This window comes from Leptopilina boulardi, unplaced genomic scaffold (assembly GCF_019393585.1).
Source record: "Leptopilina boulardi isolate dan_hultmark-lab unplaced genomic scaffold, ZJU_Lbou_2.1 LbouV2_122, whole genome shotgun sequence".
Lineage (NCBI taxonomy): Eukaryota > Metazoa > Arthropoda > Insecta > Hymenoptera > Figitidae > Leptopilina > Leptopilina boulardi.
This window is the reverse complement of record NW_026137666.1, coordinates 2,047,447-2,071,162: the sequence shown is the minus strand read 5'-3', so window position 1 is coordinate 2,071,162 and position 23,716 is coordinate 2,047,447. Positions and strand designations below refer to the sequence as shown.

At 28.8% G+C, this 23,716-nt stretch overlaps 1 protein-coding gene across 1 annotated transcript in view; it reads left to right on the top strand.

The window, feature by feature from the left end:
- Window positions 1-23,716, top strand: part of LOC127286910 (troponin C, isoallergen Bla g 6.0101) — a 57,782-nt gene that overhangs the window by 16,678 nt on the left and 17,388 nt on the right. Inside the window, exon 3 of the mRNA XM_051313548.1 lies at window positions 7,168-7,311. Coding sequence (XP_051169505.1) covers window positions 7,168-7,311 — 144 coding nt within the window. The remainder of the gene's footprint in view (window positions 1-7,167; window positions 7,312-23,716) is intronic.

The window sequence follows — 23,716 nt, the reverse complement described above, 5'->3', positions numbered from 1 at the left end:
ACCACGTATTCCAGCTCCCTGGTGGAACAACAATTGCGACAAAGCAATCCAAGAAAGACGAGATGCATTCCAAAAATTCAAAAAACATTCTAACTATGAAAATTACATTAACTTCAAAAAAAACGAAGCCAAAACTAAACGAACCCTAAACGAAGCAAGAAGAACTTTCTTTCAAGAATTTTGCAACTCTTTAAATAGAACCACTCCTATTACCAAAGTCTGGAGAGTAGTTAAATCTTTTAAAAATCGATATACCCAACCCGCAACAGCATCCTGTTCTGCTGACACAGAAACCATAAGAAAATTACACGACCTAACCAACGAAATGTGTCCACCAACAGTCTTCCATGACTACTTTCCTGACAACTTCAATTCCAATCCACAACTTGAAGCACCTTTCAATATCACAGAATTAAATATTGCCATCTCCTCCCTGAAACTAAAAACCTCTCCTGGATTAGACAAAATCAATAACAATATCATCCACAATTTCCCTACAGAAGCAAGAGTAATACTACTAGATATTTACAATCACATCTTCTCCACTTGTACTTTTCCTACTTCTTGGAATGAATTCCTAATATTTTTTATACCAAAATCAACTCCAGGAAAATTCCGCCCTATCGCCCTTGCATCTTGCATGCTCAAATTAATGGAAAAACTAATCTACAATAGACTCAGTTGGTACCTAGAACACAATCTCCTTTTATCTCACACCCAATATGGCTTTCGCAAAAATAAATCCTGTTCAGACAATTTAGCTCTCATAGCAACCGAAATTTTTACAGGCTTCGCAGAAGGTGAAGTCACTGCAGGCTTATTCTTAGACATTAAAGGAGCTTTTCCCAGCGTTGTCCCACAAATTCTAATGGAAGACCTCAAAGAACTCGCAATCCCAATCCAAATAGCTAAATTCGTTTATAACACCAATGCATGCAAAAACATTTTCTTCAATATCAACGGAAAAATAATAGGACCAAGAATCAGCACATTAGGCCTCCCTCAAGGATGCATTTTAAGTCCAACATTATATTCAATTTATACCAGAAAACTACACTCCCTTCTCTCTCCAGATTGTATAATAATCGAATTCGCAGATGACATCGTCATCCTTGTCAAATCAAAAGATCCCAATACCTGCTTAACCATTCTCCAAAACAACTTAAACATTCTTTCCAACTTTTTATCAACCAGAGGCTTAGAAATTTGTCCAGACAAAACAAAACTAATCCTTTTTAACCATTTAAAAATTAACCTACAAGACCCTAACCTAAACCTCAAAATAAATAATATCACTATCTTTCCCTCACTTCAAACAAAATTCCTTGGTATCATTCTTGACTATAAAATGTCTTTTGAATTTCACTTCAAATTTCTTCTTCATAAACTAAACAAAACCCTAAACATCATCAAAGTCTTAAGACGCACCTGGTGGGGTGCTCACCCATACATCCTCCTCACAATTTTCAGAGCTTATCTTCAATTTCAAAAATCACACTTTCTTCAATAAATTAGAAAAACTTGTATATCAAGCCATTCGTCTATCCTTAGGTTACAGAATGAGTACACCTATAAATGTTATGCTCTCTGAATCCTGCGAACCACCTCTCAAATTTAGATTCGATTTCCTTGCAAAAAAATACGTTATTAAATCCCTCTCAAACATTAACCACCCCCTAATCGAAAAACTCGAAAATCTACATAGAATTACAACCGAAAGAAATCCATTTGGAATAAGAAACACCTTCACACTCTTAATAGCTTTTCGAAAAGCTAATGAATTCAAACCCCAAATCAACAAAACCTATCGTCACCCATATTACGATTTCCCTTACAGCGATCACCTATTCAATCCTCAAATAAAAACTGCCTTAGGTATCTACATTCAATCTTCAAACCACCCCGCTCTTCTCTTCAAAGATATTTTAAACAACGAATTTAAAAACACAACTTGCTTTTACACCGATGGATCAAAATCCCAAAATGACAAAATAGCAGGATGTGCTTCCATTTGCCCTTCTAGACAATTCTCTCAATCCTGGAAAATAAACAACTTCGCTTCCATATTCTCAATCGAAGCCTTCGCAATTCTTATTACACTCGACTACATAAAAGACAACAATATAAAAAAGGCCACCATCTTCTCAGATTCTTTAAGTGTTTTAACAAGTGTTTCTTCACCCAATCCCAGTAATATTAAATCACACATCATCCTCCTTATTAGAAACCGATTAGCAGTCTTATCTACCCTAAAATACGACATTACTCTAGTCTGGATACCGGGTCACTCAGGCATTGAAGGCAACGAACTAGCCGACGAAGCAGCAAAACAAGCTTCAATCAATGCCCCACTTCTAAATTTCAATCTTCCTTATTCTGATTTCGTTAACACCTTTAAAGACCAAATGAACAAAAAATCCGACGACTATTACCTAACAAGAGGCAAAAACTTTGGAGCTTTCTACACAGAACGATTTTATCAACTACGAAACAAACCCTGGTTCGCAACATCTCATTTAAAAAGACAACAAATAGTCTCAATATGTCGATTAAGGAGTAATCATTACTCTTTAAACGCAAGTCTTCATAGAAAAGGAATTGTTCCCTCTCCAGCATGCCCATGTAACCCATTAATCCAAGAAGACCTCGAACATGTTCTCTGGAATTGCCCCAGATTCAACATCTTTCGATCAATATTAATTAACCGCCTCTCAAAATCACTAAAATGCATCGGACCTTTCTGTAGCGAAATCCTCCTCACCAATCCATCTCCAACAATCATTTCTCACCTATTCAAATTTTTAGATAAAACAAACTTGAAATTCTAACAAATCCCCAAATACTCTCTCTACAATCTTTTCTACGCGAATTTTAAATCTATAAATTCGCGCGCCAACACTACAACTCTTTACCGGATCATGGCGAAATATACATAACTTACGTGTATAAAGCCAACGCATGCGTACTCCGCATGAAACCCAAACATCATCATTAGTAAAATGCAGTGAAACTGGCATTTATCGTGCATGTTTTTCTGACATTTTCAGAAGCGCTACTACAACAAGATCGGTCTCCTTACTATTCCTCCGTGAGCTATCCAGTGCTGATACGTAGGAAATTCAAGGTTGCTACTGATAGCTAATTCACGAATTTTTCCACCTTCGAACATTAATTTTACATTTTGGTGAAGAGTGCAAACGCAAACAGTATGCGAACCACTTCCTCCAGTTAATATACATTCTTTGGGTCTTAATTCTGCAAATTTCAAAAATCCTATTGGTTGTTCAGGATAAGATTATTTAAAAAATCTATGAAGCTCTTTAAGATTGCACAACATTAACCTTTTTTGTTCTTTAATTTTTTTTCCACTCGACTATTGTTATCATTTTTGTAAAATTCTTTAACTAATGTTCTTGTTTCTGCAGACAATTGTTTTCTTGTTATTGGTTTTGGAGAAGCTAAAAAGTTATTTCCAGAAATCAATGTTTTTGCTCTTTGTGCCATTCGACTTGAACATCCAAATGTTTCTTCAAATCTCCGAATTGTCCAATTTTTAGGTAGAATTGTTAAAATTTGCAATTGAAGGTTTTTATCTTCTTTACATTCTTCAAATTTTTCTTGAAGATGTTTTACAATATCATTTTCATCATCATTAGAGTCATCGAGATCAAAAAATTTTTTTTTAAGTACAGAAGTAATATTTTTTATTAAATCTTTTATTTCTGTAACAGTATAAGATTTTATAGAATCAATTTGAGGTTCATTTAAAATTATTAAACATTTATTTAAATAAGAAAATACTGCCTTTTTGTCCACTGCAGGAAATTGTATCATATCTTCTGCACCATTTTGTGGGATAAAAATATTTTCAATGTCATTCATTCCAACATCACTAGTAATATTTTCATTGTCGTTCATGATTTGTTGTGGATTATTATTTTTTCTTTCTATAAAATAAGGAGGTTTTTGCAATAAAGATTTTCTGCATTGATCACAAAGATATTGATCACCTGAAAGATTTGAAAATTTTTTCGCTAGCTCTTTTGAAATGTTGCGAAGATTTTTTTTATATTTCGCATGTTTAGGTCTATTAAGTGGGTTATAACAAAATTTAGTAAAAGGCATCTTAAAAAACAAAAAATAATAAAAATAATACAATATTTTTAATGAAATAAAATTATATTAAATTAACAAAACAGCGGAAGTTAAAGCTCTTCAAGAACTTTCTCCAAAAAGATGAAGAAAAAATCGTAATGAAAAAAGAAACACAAATTTTAAAAAACCAGAAAAGAAAAAAAATTATAAGTCGAAACGCTTACTTGAACGTAAATTCAATTTAATACCAAACACATAAATAAGTAAAATCGAACACCAAAAATACTTACTTTCATAGAAAAATACGAAAAATTAGTAAAATGTCTAGCTAAATTGTTATCTGCATATATACATTTCGAAACGCACGTCATTAGTGGGAGAAATTATCAAAATTCAGACTTCGACACCTTGCGGACGTGAAGACACCTACTAAAGATAACGCGCGAATTTTTAAATACAATTTATATTCTACACATAAAAAGAGTAAAACTGATATTACTCAAATTAAAGAAAATGAATTTTATTTGATATGAATATTATTGACATCATTATTATTTACTAAATTATTATTAATTATGATATTTTTTTTATTAAAATAATTCAATCAAAAATTCCATTTAAATTTCTAAATCAACTGATTGAAGGCATATTTCATTATAATTTACATTATTACGTTGATTGTAATTAACGGAATCAGATAATAATATTTATAATTATTAAATAATACAAATATTTCAAAATTATGTATGTATTTAAAAACAGTAGTCTACTTAGAAAGTATAAAGTGCCATTGATTTTACATAATTCTTTACTATATAATGGACGTGAATACTAAGATGCGCGCGTCCCGCCGTGCCGCACGGGACGTTTTATTTTTTTTCTCCCAAAGTTCTTGCTGTCCCATTATAAAAATTGAAGGGGTTATTCCTGGCATCATAGGCAATATGTGGAAAAAAAAATTTTGAAATCGAAGAGGTAGTTTTTTCAAAAAATAAATTCAAAAATTTTTTTTGACTGTTTTCCGGGCAAAAAATTTTTTTTTTTCATGAACTATTTTTTTCTTAAAAAAGCATCTTTTTGTGAGAAATATATAAAAAAGTTGATCTCATTTGGATAACAAGAAAAAAAGTTACATGTTTTTTTTAAAAAAATGACATAAATTTTGAATTAGAAATATCTCAAAAAATTTTGAAATTTTTGAAAAAGTCTTTGTGGGCTTTTATTCTGTACATATAAAGGAACATATTCACAAGGTTTCAATAAAATTGCTCCAATCATCAAAAATTCTTGTGATCACATCCCATGGAATTGCTCTCTTTATTTGCTATGAGAGTTAATTTCAAAATTTTTTTTGGTGGGTAGTAAAAAAATTTTCAGGAAAATTCTCGAAAATGTTCGTAAATAAAAAAGGCATTCTTTCTTTATTTTTCTACTAAATATTATTAAGTTTTATGAAGAAACAACAGAGAAAATGAGAAAATAGTAAAAAAGGGTGCTTAAAATTTAATTGTTTATAACTAATTGAAAAATTAATATATGTATATTATTATGTATAAATTTTTTTTAACCCATTAACGACCGCCGAGACGAAAAATTTACCTTCAATTAGCAGCTGTTATTTTATATGAAAAAATAATTTAAAAAATTCAGGATAGCCCATTTCTAACCTAAAATTTATCGCTCTTTTCGATTATGAAGTCCAAATTTAATTATAATTAAATCCTTAATATTTATAATAATTTTATTGCAAAAAAACATGATGTTCTGCAAAAAATTTTTTATTCAAAAAATATTTTGACATGGAAAACGACAGTTAATTTTCTCCGGAACCCAAAATATCGCGTCCTCGAATACCCAGCTACAAAACTATATAGTTGCGAATACCAAAATTAAAAAAAAAAATTAAAAAAAATTAAAATTCACCGAATTTGCTTGAAAATCAATACTTATTGAGTTTTTGGGGTCGTTGATTTCGAATTACTTCACTTTATATTGAAATCGAACACATTTTTTATTACTGATCTACTATTTTATTACTGTGTGACCATAAAATTTCACCATTTCTACCGTCAAAGAAGTACTGAAATAATCAAATTGTTTAACATTTTTTATAAACATTTCTAAAGAGACGCGTACTTTAAAGGATTTTCTGCAGGGTTAAAATTTGTAGGCTATTTCGGATCCGCCATGTTGAATTATTGAAAAGTAACTTCAGATTTGTAACCGTCGACCCCAAAAACCCCCGAGTAACAAATTTCAGATAAATCCATTGAGTTTTTGAAAAAATTTTCCGCCATGTTGAATTATTGAAAAGTAACTTCAGATTCGTAACCGGCGACCCCAAAAACCCCCGAGTAACAAATTTCAGATAAATCCATTGAGTTTTTGAAAAAATTTTCCGCCATGTTGAATTATTGAAAAGTAACTTCAGATTCGTAACCGGCGACTCCAAAAACCCCCGAGTAACAAATTTCAGATAAATCCATTGAGTTTTTGAAAAAATTGTCCGCCATATTGGATCCGCCATTTTGAATTTTTGAGAACTTATACCGTATTCGTGTTTAGTGACCCAAAAAACATAAGTATATGGTGCAGAAATAAAAATAATTCATCAATATATTATTTTTTGCAAAATAGTATTTTTTAAATCTTTTTTAGTGGAAAATCGCCATTTTGTCGTCCGCCATCATCAATTTTGGTATTCGCAACTATATAGTTTTGTAGCTGGGTATTCGAGGACGCGATATTTTGGGTTCCGGAGAAAATTAACTGTCGTTTTCCATGTCAAAATATTTTTTGAATAAAAAATTTTTTGCAGAAAATCATGTTTTTTTGCAATAAAATTATTATAAATATTAAGGATTTAATTATAATTAAATTTGGACTTCATAATCGAAAAGAGCGATAAATTTTACGTTAGAAATGGGCTATCCTGAATTTTTTAAATTATTTTTTCATATAAAATAACAGCTGCTAAGTGAAGGTAAATTTTTCGTCCTGGCGGTCGTTAATGGGTTAATTAAATATTAGTGGTAACAATAATTTATGTTTTTTTTCTGTTCTCATGCGAAGTGCTGAAGAAGGCTTTCGATGCTTTTGACCACGAAAAAAAAGGTTGTATTGGTACAGATATGGTTGGAACAATTCTGTCTATGCTAGGATATGAACTAAGCGAGTCTACTTTAGCAGAAATTATAGCAGAAGTGGATGAAGATGGTAAGAAGTTAATAATTCAAATATGATAAAATCATAAAATAATAAGAAGAGTTCCTTAAAATAGAAATATTGTTTAAAACTTTTATACAAGATGGCAGTACTTACTTTATCCTTTTTATCGAATATAGACGCAGTTCTTTTTATGTAAATGAAAACGCCTGTTTGTTTTTTTGCTGTCATCATTTTAAGATATATTATTTAATTATATATTTATTAAACAAAATAATCTATGTACACTTACAATTATCTAAGTACGACTGAAATATTCCCTCAACATCACCCAAACATCCCTGAATGTCAATAAATAATCCCTGAATGTCACCGTGAAATATTCCCATGAGGCGCACTGAAAAAAACTAGTAGGTTTTACTACTTTTTAACTACTCTGAGTAGTACAATAGGTCCTCGATTGAATTTAAACGGTTCTATTAACTATATAAAAATAGTTAAACCAATTAAAAATGTAATTGGTAGAATGACATTTTGTGATTTTATTAACTCAATTTAAAAATGTTAAAACAACTCAAGATGTAAATCTATTACTTAAAGTAGTAGTTTTAATTACAGACGACTTGTTAATTCTACAAGAATTTTATTGAAGCCTATAAAATCATAGAAATTAATAAAAAATTTACTACTCAAAAAGCAGTTATATTAATTAAAGAAAATAATTCCTTTTACTACATTTCATATAACTGGTGAATAGTAGTTGGATTTACTACTCTTCAAATTTTGAGTTATTTTTCACTATTTTCCTTATAACTTCTTTATTTTTTATAGAATTAATTCCAAACTTTTGGAAACACTTCTTTAATATGTAAGGAAAAACTTTGTCGTGAGAAGTTTTTCCAAAATGAAAATTCCCTCGATAACTTTTTCAGTAGAAGGTTAAAAAACACATATTTTCAAAATTAAAACTTTATTATTATTTAATATTAAATAATAACAATTTTCTTGATTTTTTTATGATTGTCGTCTTTAATAGTATAAACTGAATAAGATGCACCAAATTTCAAAAAAATCCATTAATATTTGGCAAAATTATGACGAGTTATGTTTTAAAAGTCCATTAAATTATCGTAAAAAAATTTTCTACTTTTTTACCTCTATTAATTTTAATATTCGTTTTATAAAAAATCTCAAAGGAAAAAAAGGTGCGGATTTTCATTTCCTACAGGATAGCGTTTTTAAAAAATTTGAATTTTATTTTTTTCCATTTTTGGACCACCTGACTGGTCGCAAGGCGGCTGCCTCAAGTGTAAGTCTCCTTATAGAATCGTGGTCCTCAATTCCACTTGTTTTTACTACCTTAAGAAAGTTAATTTTACTACCTACCTGTAGTTGTACTTTAACTACATATTTACGTAAAATCAACTATTACTTATTAACTTCTTAAAAATAGTTACATTAACTACATGAACATAATTAGATTAACTAAAAAAGTAATTATTTTAAATACTTTCTAGTCAACTAAACAATGGTAGTTGAATTTCTCGGAAACATTTTTTTCAGTGCGGAAATATTGATATTTCTAAAAGCTATTGCACCCCACCAAGGGCCAGCATCGCAATATAGTTCTTATTCAATTGTTTGTGCAATATAGTGATAGTTCAAGTTGTGGGTAATAAAATGTTTATTTAATCGTCAATTCAATATAGGGTTAGGTGGGCGAATTGGAGCCCCTTAAGGAAAATGATTAAAAAAACCAACTTATGTTTATAATTAAATATTGTTTCGGTCATTTTTTACTCCTTTTGGTATTTATCTTTAATTATAATTAATTAGAAATTCAGAACAAAAAAGTAAGTTTGAAAAAAATGCATTTTCTTCCATTACCCCATCTGTGGGGCATTGAGAGCTCTTTTAATTTATTAAATATGTAGTTAATTCTTCCACAATTGTTTAGAAAATTATTTATTCGATTCTTAGAAGAAATATAAAGGAAAAGAAAATAACACTTTTTCCTTTTTTAATATAAAACAGACGACGTTTCGGTGGTCAGGTTCGCCACCATCATCAGGTCACTTTAATAAAAAATTGTTTATATAAATTACAAAACATTTTTTAAATATTAATCACAAATTAAAAAAATAAAAAACAACTTTTTCTTTTTTTTACCTAATTAAAATCAACAAATTTTCACATAACGTCAAAAAAATAAAAAATTACATTCAAATAAATAGACAAAATGCAACAAAAAATTAAAATATTTAAATCTACAAATCACCAACATATTAAGTGAAGGTGATTAGTCAAACTGACTTGAACGGTGACAATTTTCGAGATATATACAGACAATAAGGTCAATGACCCGCAATCGAAATATTATGAATTACAACCATTATTTCAATTTATTAAGCAAAGGAAAATAAGTATTGCTAAGAAACTGTATATCTTCCTTCTTGTTAATTGTGAGATTATTACATTTAATATTAATCATCTCAGAAATTAATCGTTTTTTATAAGAAGTTTCGTAATCTAAAATTTCTGCATCGTCAAAATTGAAAGAATGATTATATTCATTTTGATGTTTGTTCACCACAGAATCGAGTTTCTTATTTTTATGTTCACTAATTCTTTTTTTCAAAGTACGTTTCGATTCACCAATATAAGTAGCTGGGCAGTTATTACAATTAAATTTATACACAATATTAGTACTATCAAACTTTCTCGTCAAGTCCTTTCCCAATTTAATTACAGAGCTTAAGCTTTTTTTCACAATAGGAATAGACAGTAAATTATATTTTTTTAAAATATGAGATAATTGATAATATGTATCATTAAAAGGAATACACACTTTAGGTAATTGTTGAAAAATGCTAACAACATTATTAGATTGTTTTTTATCTATTGTTCTATAAATTAGTGAATGTTTTCGTTTTTTAATATTTTTTTGAATAAATTCCAAAGGGTAATCGTTATTCAGTAAAATTTCAAAAATTCGTTTAATATTTTCACTATGAAAAGACTTGTGAGACAATAGAATAGCTCTATCATATAAATTATAAACAATATTCTTCTTTTGCTGAATTGGATGACGTGAAAAATAATTTATTAATCTGTTAGAAGCAATTGATTTTTGATACCAATTAGTAATGAGTTGATTATTTTTCTTAATTAATGTCATATCCAAGAAATTTATTTTATTATCAACCTCCAGTTCATGAGTGAATTTTAAATTAATATTGAAGGAATTGAAAGAATTAATAAAAATTTCTACTTGATCCTTATGGACGCACAAGAGAGTGTCGTCCACATATCTAAAATAAAATTTGGGAACACAATTGTGATCATTTTTAAGTAAATTTAAACAATCAGTTTCCATATCATTCATCACAATATCCGCAAAAAATGGCGATATCGGTGAGCCCATTGGGGTGCCATAAATTTGTTTATAAACTTTCTCATTAAAAACAAAATAGGTATTATCAAAAAGAAATTTTGTACAATTAATAATGTCAACAAAAGGAATCTTACACTTATTATGAATAATACTATATCTTCTATCAAGGCTTTGAATAACTAAATCGCACGGAATATTAGTAAAAAGCGAACTAACATCAAGCGAAAGCAAAACAAAATCCTGTGGTACAGTAACATTCTTCAATTTTTCTTTTAATTCAAAGCTATTGTTTACATGAGATTTTGGTAAAGGAATTACAGTTTTTAACTCTTCGTATATAATTTTTGCCAAAAAATGAGTTGGACTATTTATAAGTGAAATAATAGGACGAAGAGGTGCATTGTCTTTATGGATTTTTGGTAAACCATAAAATTTTGCCAAAGAAGTATTAGTCATAGTTAACTGATTATTATGGTATTTGTTTTTAAGGAAATCATTATCATTTAAATTTTTTAAAATTTTATAAGTTCTTGATTGTAATTTAGACAAAACTCCTTTTGTTAAAATTTCTTTATAAGTATGTGTATCAGAAAGTAAGTCATAAGCTTTAGAAATGTAATCAGATTTTTTCATACAAACAGAAACATTACCTTTGTCTGAATTAGTAAAAAAGATATCAGGATTTTGTTTCAAAAAACTTTTGGTAGAATTTAATTTAGTGGCAAAACTTTTTTCTTCAAAGGTGACATTGTTTTTTTTCCCCGAAGGATTTGACATAATACTATTATTAGAGATATTCACTTTCATCTCAATTTCTTGAATAAAAGATTGCGATTCGTTGAGTGTGAAATTTCTAACTCTTCTATTGACTCAGAAATATTGAATAATTTTTTCCTCTTTTCTGATAAAAAGTTTTCATCTGTTTACTCACTCTATAATCAAAAACTTATCAAAAAATTCAATTCACTTCTTCATAATAAACATTCTTCCTGTAATAATAATTCTAAAAAACAAAATTGGCTGATCAATCTAACTGACACTGTCATTCCTCAAGAAGTTCATGATGTCATTTCACTTGGACAAAATTATAGTTGTACGGTCCAAAAAAATAAATGTATTTCCAAACAGGAGACCATAAATATTATAAAAAATGTAGAATGTACTGTTTCGAGTTTGAGTATTTGTTCTGAGGCCAAAAATGAGATTAGAGAAAAAGTGAGTAATAGTATTATGTCAAATCCTTCGGGGAAAAAAAACAATGTCACCTTTGAAGAAAAAAGTTTTGCCACTAAATTAAATTCTACCAAAAGTTTTTTGAAACAAAATCCTGATATCTTTTTTACTAATTCAGACAAAGGTAATGTTTCTGTTTGTATGAAAAAATCTGATTACATTTCTAAAGCTTATGACTTACTTTCTGATACACATACTTATAAAGAAATTTTAACAAAAGGAGTTTTGTCTAAATTACAATCAAGAACTTATAAAATTTTAAAAAATTTAAATGATAATGATTTCCTTAAAAACAAATACCATAATAATCAGTTAACTATGACTAATACTTCTTTGGCAAAATTTTATGGTTTACCAAAAATCCATAAAGACAATGCACCTCTTCGTCCTATTATTTCACTTATAAATAGTCCAACTCATTTTTTGGCAAAAATTATATACGAAGAGTTAAAAACTGTAATTCCTTTACCAAAATCTCATGTAAACAATAGCTTTGAATTAAAAGAAAAATTGAAGAATGTTACTGTACCACAGGATTTTGTTTTGCTTTCGCTTGATGTTAGTTCGCTTTTTACTAATATTCCGTGCGATTTAGTTATTCAAAGCCTTGATAGAAGATATAGTATTATTCATAATAAGTGTAAGATTCCTTTTGTTGACATTATTAATTGTACAAAATTTCTTTTTGATAATACCTATTTTGTTTTTAATGAGAAAGTTTATAAACAAATTTATGGCACCCCAATGGGCTCACCGATATCGCCATTTTTTGCGGATATTGTGATGAATGATATGGAAACTGATTGTTTAAATTTACTTAAAAATGATCACAATTGTGTTCCCAAATTTTATTTTAGATATGTGGACGACACTCTCTTGTGCGTCCATAAGGATCAAGTAGAAATTTTTATTAATTCTTTCAATTCCTTCAATATTAATTTAAAATTCACTCATGAACTGGAGGTTGATAATAAAATAAATTTCTTGGATATGACATTAATTAAGAAAAATAATCAACTCATTACTAATTGGTATCAAAAATCAATTGCTTCTAACAGATTAATAAATTATTTTTCACGTCATCCAATTCAGCAAAAGAAGAATATTGTTTATAATTTATATGATAGAGCTATTCTATTGTCTCACAAGTCTTTTCATAGTGAAAATATTAAACGAATTTTTGAAATTTTACTGAATAACGATTACCCTTTTGAATTTATTCAAAAAAATATTAAAAAACGAAAACATTCACTAATTTATAGAACAATAGATAAAAAACAATCTAATAATGTTGTTAGCATTTTTCAACAATTACCTAAAGTGTGTATTCCTTTTAATGATACATATTATCAATTATCTCATATTTTAAAAAAATATAATTTACTGTCTATTCCTATTGTGAAAAAAAGCTTAAGCTCTGTAATTAAATTGGGAAAGGACTTGACGAGAAAGTTTGATAGTACTAATATTGTGTATAAATTTAATTGTAATAACTGCCCAGCTACTTATATTGGTGAATCGAAACGTACTTTGAAAAAAAGAATTAGTGAACATAAAAATAAGAAACTCGATTCTGTGGTGAACAAACATCAAAATGAATATAATCATTCTTTCAATTTTGACGATGCAGAAATTTTAGATTACGAAACTTCTTATAAAAAACGATTAATTTCTGAGATGATTAATATTAAATGTAATAATCTCACAATTAACAAGAAGGAAGATATACAGTTTCTTAGCAATACTTATTTTCCTTTGCTTAATAAATTGAAATAATGGTTGTAATTCATAATATTTCGATTGCGGGTCATTGACCTTATTGTCTGTATATATCTCGAAAATTGTCACCGTTCAAGTCAGTTTGACTAATCACCTTCACTTAATATGTTGGTGATTTGTAGATTTAAATATTTTAATTTTTTGTTGCATTTTGTCTATTTATTTGAATGTAATTTTTTATTTTTTTGACGTTATGTGAAAATTTGTTGATTTTAATTAGGTAAAAAAAAGAAAAAGTTGTTTTTTATTTTTTTAATTTGTGATTAATATTTAAAAAATGTTTTGTAATTTATATAAACAATTTTTTATTAAAGTGACCTGATGATGGTGGCGAACCTGACCACCGAAACGTCGTCTGTTTTATATTAAAAAAGGAAAAAGTGTTATTTTCTTTTCCTTTATATTTCTTCTAAGAATCGAATAAATAATTTTCTTTTAATTTATATTTTCTTTGGATATATTTTAGCTCATTTTGTCAATAGTTCTCGACAGATGAACATTTTATAAAATATTTAAAATATGAAAAAGACCTATAGCTTCTTTAGTAATAAGATATCCAATAATAACACATTTTAGACAATAAAACACAAATATTGATTCTTAGCAATTAAATATGCAACAGTTTTATAAATGAATCTTGTTCTATTTTCAAAGAAATAAGAAAAGGCATATCGAGGTAACGAAACTCTGCTAGCTGACATAATTCTCCTATTACCCCAAAGAATTTTTATAGACCACAATTTGAAAAAAAAGAAAAAAAACTTAAACAAATTTAATTATTACCTCTATTTTTAAAAACATGATAGTATTATAATTACATGAATTTCTATAATTTAATGAATAATGTAAGATCCTTTTTATAAAATATGTTTACAAAAAATTGACTTATAAATAAATATAAGATGACTGGGAATTTAAAATAATAAATTAATTTTATTGCTCTATTCTATTCAATAAATGTTATTGACACAAATAAATTCAATATTTCTCTTCTTACACTATTAATTCATATGAGGGTCGTGATCAAATAACTCGACCGACGCTCGGACGAACGCTCTAATGGTAGTCGGGTAGCAGTGAGACGTCCACAGACTGTCACAGCGGTTCCACATGTATACGAAATCGGAAAGTCGTTGCGAACCGCGTAACCCCACTGCGCCATCTACTCAATGCACTCCCCTCCGTGACGTCAAAAGGGGAAATCATTAGGTAGATGGCGCAGTGGGGTTACGCGGCTCGCAACGACTCTGCGATTTCGTATACATGTGGAACCGCTGTCACTGCTACTTGACCGGTAATAGAGCGTTCGTCCGAGCGTCGGTCAAGTTATTTGATCGGGACACTCATTTGAATTTATTTTAAATTATTTAAATTATTATTAACTTCATTTTTTAATTAAGTATTATATTTAATTTTTTAATTGACTATTTACTCAAAAGAATTAATTTTTTAATCATTTTAGGGTTAAAAATACTTTATAATTTCATTTGTACAATTTTTAACATATATTTTTGTGATATGTGCATTACACTGTTAGAAAAATCTGACTGAATTTTTTAATGCACATATGCGCATAGTGTGCCACCACTAAAACTAAAAATACGAAGGTTTGATTGAGTGATAGCAGTTTTTAAAAAAATTCAATTGAACGTCTTCTTATGAAAATATTTATTACGGCGTTGGAGAAAAATAAAAGTTCAATGCATTTCTTAAAAGGTCATGAAAAAACAAAAATTTTAAGACCTTTTTCAATGATGTGCCTCTAATTGTATTCCTGTGGCAACAATTTAAAGATGACAATAAAAATCGTGATTTCATTTCTATTTATACAATTTTAAAAGGCACAACTGCATTTTTGTTTTAAACAGGTCAATCTATGGTGTGATCGAAACATTTTCATACATATATTTGAACACAAAAACGCCGCTTAAGGATTTTGAGTGAAATAAATTTTATTAAGTTAAGAATATGCTGAAAACACTTGTCTTGAGTTTTTACCCCCTCTTTTCTCAAAATCCTGACGTGTTAAGCAAATTTGGTTGCTAGAATCGTGTTCAGAGGACGAAAATACTTTAGAAACCACTCCGATATCAGAAATAAAAAAATGGATCACCACCTGATCTGGGGTCCTATTCTCGAAATCATTCGAATATTGTTCGTATGCGAGCAAATTCGATGGGTAAGTTTCGTACACGAAGCAACAACCGTATTCTCGAGCACCATTCGAAACTTCGTTCGACGATCGTTCGTAGACGAATAGCTTGTACAGTGTTGCCGTCGTTTATTTCTAGTGACTTTCCAGTGTAATTTTTTTGAACCAATGAAATTACTTCGACATGATGTTTTATTATTATTATTATTATGAATGAAACTCTATAATTGATTTTACATATAGTACGCATAAACGAAAGAAAAATTAATCAATATAAATATCATTTCAGTTTTTGATAAAAATAATTAATGAAAAATTTATTTCCAATTTTTAATTTTATTACTTTTTAATTATTAGTTCAAATTCCTTTTACCTTTATTTAAGTTTTTTGTGGTTATGTAGGTTTAAATTTTTTTTTATCTACCAGCGGATCAAATATTAACGTCCACGTCAAACTTACCTTATATTTAGAAATTAAATGAAATTTAACTTATAATTATTTACACTTCTTACACTTATAACAATTCGCAACTTTGAATCCCTTTTAATATGTGTACATAATATTATTAAATAATACTACTGCGCATGAGCAATACCAAAATTCGAACACGAAACTGTTGCTTCGAGTGGTTAAGTGCACTCGTTGTATTTCACTCGAATCGTTTCGTCTACGAACGCCTAGTGAACAGTTCGAGAATACAGTTTTCGACAAAGTTATTCGAAAGTCTTCGATTCGTGCACGGAACTCATTTCGAGAATAGCACCCCAGGCCTTAGACGGCTGAATCAGTTACTAATCTTGCTTTAAATAGCTAGTTCATCATCTGATCTCGCCTTAAACGGCTAGTTCACCATCTGATCTGGCCTTAAACGGCTGAATCAGTTACTAATCTTGCTTTAAATAGCTAGATCATCATCTGATCTCGCCTTAAACGGCTGGATCACCATCTGATCTGGCCTTAAACGGCTGAATCAGTTACTAATCTTGCTTTAAATAGCTACATCATCATCTGATCTCGCCTTAAACGGCTGGATCACCATCTGATCTGGCCTTAAACGGCTGTATCAGTTACTAATCTTGCTTTAAGCAGCTGGATCATATTCTGATATTTTCCCATAGAATCCCATTGAACTACAGTGAGTTTTTGAGTGGATGACAGCGGATTTAATCTATATTGAATCTGCCATTTTGTATTTTTGAAATCTTACTTCATATTCGTAATTAAAAACCCCTGTGAACCCACCCGTGAAACTCCTCCCCTTTCTGCAAAATTGCTGTTCATGCCATTGAAAATACAAAATGGAAAGAATTTTTTTAAATATAATAACATTTAGTCTCATCCCCTAAAGAGAAAATGGAGATTTTTGTCCAATAAAGATAACTTCCAAACTCCTCCTATTTACTGAAATTCGAAGATTAGAAAAAAATAGAGAGAATATTTATTCATTTATGTAATGTTTTGTGACAACCTCCAAAGAGGAAATGGAGTTTTTTTCTATATAAATAAGATTCAAACTTTTACTACTAACTGCAGGCAGCAAGCTTTATACTCGCAGATTGGGAAAAAAGGACATTCCTTTTTTAAAAATATTAATGTTTTGTCACAACCCCCGATGAAATAGTGGAGATTTAACAACTAATTCGTAATCAGCGATCCCAAAAACCCCCCAGTAGAGAGTTTCAAGCAAATCCGAACGATTTTTTAAAAAGAAGTCCGCCATATTGGATCCGCCATTTTGAATTTTTAAAAACTGACACCGGATTCGTAATCAGCGACCCCAAAAACCCCCGAGTAGAGAGTTTCAAGCATATCCAAACGATTTTTTAAAAACAAGTCTGCCATATTGGATCCGCCATTTTTAATTTTTAAAAACTGACACCGGATTCGTAATCAGCGATCCCAAAAAACCCCCGAGTAGAGAGTTTCAAGCAAATGCGAACGATTTTTTAAAAAGAAGTCCGCCATATTGGATCCGCCATTTTGAATTTTTTAAAAGTGACACCGGATTCGTAATTAGCGACCCCAAAAACCCCCGAGTAACCAGTTTTAAGCCGTTTAAATTTATTTCTGACAGAAAACAATCTCATGTATTCAATACACATTATTTAATTATTTTTCAACTTTGGACCGCTGTATCTCAAAAACTGGTCATTATTTTGTGTTTTGTCATATACATTTTTTGTTCAGGAGGTCAAAAACTATAAAAATGCAAAGTTACAAAAAAATTGGCTGAGAGCCAATTTCAATACATAAAGTGCGGGGTCCTTTTTTGCTTCACACAATGAGGAAGCAAAATGTTTATGAAATAAACATAAAGGACCCCCTCCTTGTTTAAAATTTTAATCAGTTAAAACTATGTAAATTTTATCGAAATTATTGGAAAAAATTATTAAATTTTTAAAAATTTAATTAATTTTCACTAAAATTCTGTTTTCAAAATTTTTTAATTCAAATTTTTATTTTTAAAAATGATAGTCTAAATTTTTTATAATGGAATACTTTTTTTAAAAGTTTTTTATTTATGGATCGTGAAAGAAAGTTAGAGTTATAACTATATGGACATTTAGAAATTAAGAAGTGTTTCGGTATGTATCATTCAAAATTAATCGATATACCAATTGATAGCAGAAGATTGGTGTTACTTTTGATTTTTGATTAATTTTTCAAATAATAATTTCAATATTTTTTAAAACTAATTTTTAAGCTTTTAACACATATAAAAATCTTCATCATTCTTTTCATTTTACATTTTTTCACCGAATCTTAATTATCACTTATAAAAACGAAACTCTGGTTAAAAAGTGAGCGTTTTCGCAACTTCATCTCTGAAAAACTATACTTAATCTGAGAAGAAAATTTATTATTATTAACTATTAAAATTTGTTGCTTGCCCCGGAAGCGTCAATGAGGCACGAGTATTGAGAACGATTAATGAAGAAATTCAACGAGATTATGACCTGTACATTCCAGAAGAAACTTATATTTTCGGAAACAAAATATACCCCGTTCGATTTTATTTAATGCCACCATACAAGGGAATAAGAAATTTGGGACCAATGGAGCTCGAATTCAAGGGAGTTCATATACTAACGCGTCAAATAATAGAAAGGGCTTTTGCATTATTATTGTAACGATTTCGACGTTTGAAATACTTGTACCTTCAAAACGTTGCAAATGCAGCTCTAATAATTCTTGCGTGTTGCTGCTTCTACAACATTTGTATTTCGCTTAATGACGTACTTGAGGAGGAGGAAGAATTGTTATTGGCAAATGTTAATGGTTATGATGATAAAAACGATGGAGATATTCAGGAGGATGAAGAAATTATTCAATTTCCAGCAATGATGAAGCGAAATGTTTTTGCTCAACAGCTGTATGAAAATCGAAGAAGGTAATCGTCAACTTTTCTGTACTCTCTTAAATGGAGCAAAAAAATCATCAAACTCGTGTGTCGTGTATCTATCTTAATTATTTATTACAAGTAAGTTGTAAAATGTATTATATTAAAAATTATTGTTAATACTAATTTTCATTTAAGTATATTTATTTTTATATAAAAATACAAATAAATTTTCCTTTTTGGTACATAAAATACATAATACATTTTCTTGTAACAGAACGCAATGAGATGTGGTTTTCGTTTTAATTTATGGTGGTCTTGAAGGGAAAAGAAATATAATGAAAATGGATCCAAAATCGGGTTGTGGATGTTTTTTCTAGTTCCCTTGTACGTTCAGAATATGCAAAATTTGAAATCCTAGCTGCTCCATTTTTCGAGAAAACGACATTTTTGTGTTTTTTTTGTGTTTGCATTACATTCATTTGGTTTTATCAAGTAAATTAAAACTTTAAGGATTTATTATTAGTTCTATTTCACTCTTCGTTTAGTTTTTTGTCTTTTTCTTAATTCTTTATAAGTAGCAGGTTTGTCATTGACGCGTCTCCCTACTGTACTTCTAAACAAAGTCACCTCTTACATTGAAATAACAATTTTTACTAGAATCTACACTTGATCAATAAAGTAGAATTTTGCTCAATATGAGCTTTCGAGATAAATGTTCTCATGATGAGAACAGGAAAAAAGTTTGTTCCGCATGTGGTAAAAAAAAATAACAAATTATGTTTGGAGCAATTACCCATACATGGATAACAAATTGTGTTTCGATGAATTATCACCTTATACTTATAAAAATTTGCAATAGTTTAAGAAAAGTTCTTTCTTTAATTATGCTAAATTCATTAAAAATTTAAAGTAGGATTGAAACGTTCAGTATAGAGTAACAATTAAAAAACAAAGTGATTTCTCTATTGCTGTAACATTTAAGCTTTAGATTTATACAACTTTTTGTAGAAAACTACTATATCTTTTTCTTCTATGCATTAGAGTATCGACATACTTATTATTTGATGAGTTTCAGGACCTGATTTAAAGCGCTTCGTTAATTTCCAAGATTTAAATTTACATTTACTGTTAACTTCCAGAAGTTAAGTAATGAAATATTTTTTAAATCAAAAAAATTCTCTTTCAAGCCTAGAAGAAAATAGATTTTATTTTCTTTTTTACAAAGTAAAATATAAATGTTAAATATTTACAAATCATATATAGAATCAGCAGTGGGATTCCGTTAAGCGCCGGCGCTAAGTAGCGCTCGTCTATATATAGCGCTATAAAGAGCAAAAAAATTTTTTTTTTTATATTTATTGTGAAGGATATTTAGAATTATTTATCGTTTGAATTTTGTTAGAAAGTTTAAAGACTGTCTTGTAGGAAATGGGGCACTAACTTTTTTCCTGTTTTCATTATTAGAACATTTATCTTGAAAGATCATATTGAGCAAAAGTCTACTTGATTGACCAAGTAAGATTCTAGGAAAAATTGTTATTTCAATGTAAGAGGTGAATTTGCTTAGAAGTACAGTAGGGAGACGCGTCAATGACAAACCTGCTACTTATAAAGTATCAAATTGAACGAGGAGTAAAATATAATTAATAATAAATCCTTAAAGTTTTGATTTACTTGATAAAATCAAATGAATGTAATGCAAACAGTTAATTTACATTTAAAACACAAAAATGTCGATTTCTTTGAAAAAGGGAACAGCTAGGATTTTAAATTTTGCATAGAAAAAAACCCCACAACCCGATTGTGGATCCATTTTCATTGCATTTCATTTTTCTTCAAAACCACCGTGAATTATCAACTTAAATTTTAAGTTCTTTGCTTTATTTGTCCCAAAACAACGTAATTATATAGAAGTAATGTATTTAAAAATAATAATAATTTTATCCAAATTATTTTGTCACGGGCAAATTCAAACGTTTACATAAAACATTAACAAACTATTTATAAAACGCCTCTCTGACTTGAGGAAATGACAGCAATCAAAACTTGTTTTTTGTGTCGTAAAATAAAAAAAATTTGACTTGTTGTTTTTTTCACACAAATATTCAATCCGTGCATAGGCTTACTATTATTTTAAAATTTTTAAAATAATAAATTTAAAAGTGGAAAATTCGAACTCTTTTACAAAATACTACTTTCTATGAAATCAAAATAAAATTAGAGTTTGAGTTAGATCTCATGTAAGAATTCATCATACAGAAATATATAATAAAAATCCATGTAAAATCTTATGTAGGATCATATATAAAATCCTATATAGGATCCTATATAGGATTTCATGTAAGAATTCATCACATAGGAATTTATGTGGGATGTCATGTGTGGATTTCATTGTTTTAATTGTCCATCTAAGATACCAAGTCGGAAATTATATGAGAAATTATGTCGGAAATTATATAGCAAATTCAAATATAGATGTATATCATCATAGTTCCACTCTTACGCCGCCAGATGGTGCTAATTTTTTTTCTCACAGTTGAGATCAGTCTTGAATACTATAAAAGCTGAGACTCTAACTCAGAAGGTGTATTGCAAAGCACAATTTCTTTACTTTTCAGATGAATTACAGTAATATTATTTGATTTTTAATTAAATAATTTTTAATTTTTATAAACTGCCGTCTGCCAATTGAAAATTCCTATATGAAATCCTATATTGTTTCCTTTATATAATTCTATGTGAAATCTTAGATATAGATATTTCAGAATCTACATGAAATCCTATATGATTTCTTACGTTCAAATCAATCATATATATGATCCCACGTGAGGATTTTTAATATGATTTCATTTCAGATTTTTTGTAATAATTTTTTATTCAAGAATCGAAAAAAGATTTGATGTTTGATTTGATATAGGAAAATTTCTGGTTAAGGATTGAGCAATGAATTTTGGTATGTTTTTTAATGGAAAAACACGAAGGAAATTGACATAAGAAATTGAAGGAAAAAATGTGACCAGAAAAAATTGTGGGATTTCACGTAACTTATTACCTAAGAATACGTTTGTAAGAATTTACATCGAATCCTACTTCAAATCATGTCTCAATTTCCTATATGATTTTTCATAAGATCCTATATAGTTTCTTACATAACTCCTAGGATTTTATGTGGATTTTAATATATGAATTTATGTGAGATCCTATATAAGATCCTATATGAGAATTTTCAGTATGGCACTACCGTCAGAAATTGTGCGACCTCTGCTTTTTTGACAACTATAAAGTGATTTTAATCTGCAAAAATACAAAAACTAAAATTTTTTATTTTATAAAAGCTAATAAAAATATGGAAGAAATTACACCTTGACAAAGAGAATATGTTAATTTTTTAATTAGATATTTAAGAAAAACCCATTTTTTTTATTTTTCTGGCAAAATTAACATATTCTCTTTGTCAAGGTGTCATTTCTTTTAAACTTTTATTAACTTTTATAAAATAAAAAGGAAAAAATTTCTGTTTAAATTTTTTTTGTAGATTTAAATCCCTTTATAGTCGTCGAAAAAGTAGAGGTCGCACAATTTCCAACGGTAGTGTACTTAATCAATGTTGTTTGATAGTTTGAAAATCTGTTTCTGTAACATTAAATGAATAGGGTAAATGTGGGTATTGTCTCGATTTTGATGAATACCAGAGTTTGATAAAAAAATAAAAACATATTTTACAAGATATTTGTGTAATTTTTTTTTAAATTGATCATTGAGTATACTTTGTGTTAATAAAAAATTAATAATGTCATATAAGGTATATTTTATTAAATAAAAGACATTTTAAAAATTAATGCAAGTACATACATTGCCGCGATGCCAAAACCTTTATGACCCAAATGCCGCGATGATTTTTTTATAAAGATCTTTTTTTGATCTAGAATTTACTGCTTTATTTGGCCTTTTTTTGACATTTCCCATATTTTTGTTGCTTATATTTAAATTATATTAAAAACTTTTTACTTTTTTGTTATGATGACAGTGAGTAAATCAGGTTATGTGTCGACAATTTATAAGTTAGGTGTACAGTCATGTTTGCATGAGAAAGGAGTCGCGGCATTTGACACGCCTTTTAAAAACGTGAGCATATTACCGTATTATAAATATAAAAAGGAAAAAAAGTCGGGTCTTTATTAGCTAAGGCGTTTTAATAGAAAAAACGTTACTTTATCGAATAAAAAAAAGAATAACAAAATTTAGAGCATAAATATCAATATAAAAGCCGTTTTTTGGGCAAAATTTTTGTCACAATGCGATGAGTACCAAACTTGCTGCTCTAAAGAGATTTATCAATCTGTAAATACTTAACGATACAATAAATAAGTAATATATTTGTTGGAGTTATTAGGTTCACAAATAAATTCACACACGATTATTCTTTATTTGAAAAAGTTTATTTGAAATATTAAAATTTAGTGACGTCGAACGAAAGTAGACAAAATGTATATAAGAGCGTGAGAAAGGCTGAGGTCTTGAAGTTACAAGTTACTCGTCAAGGAGCTCGGCCTG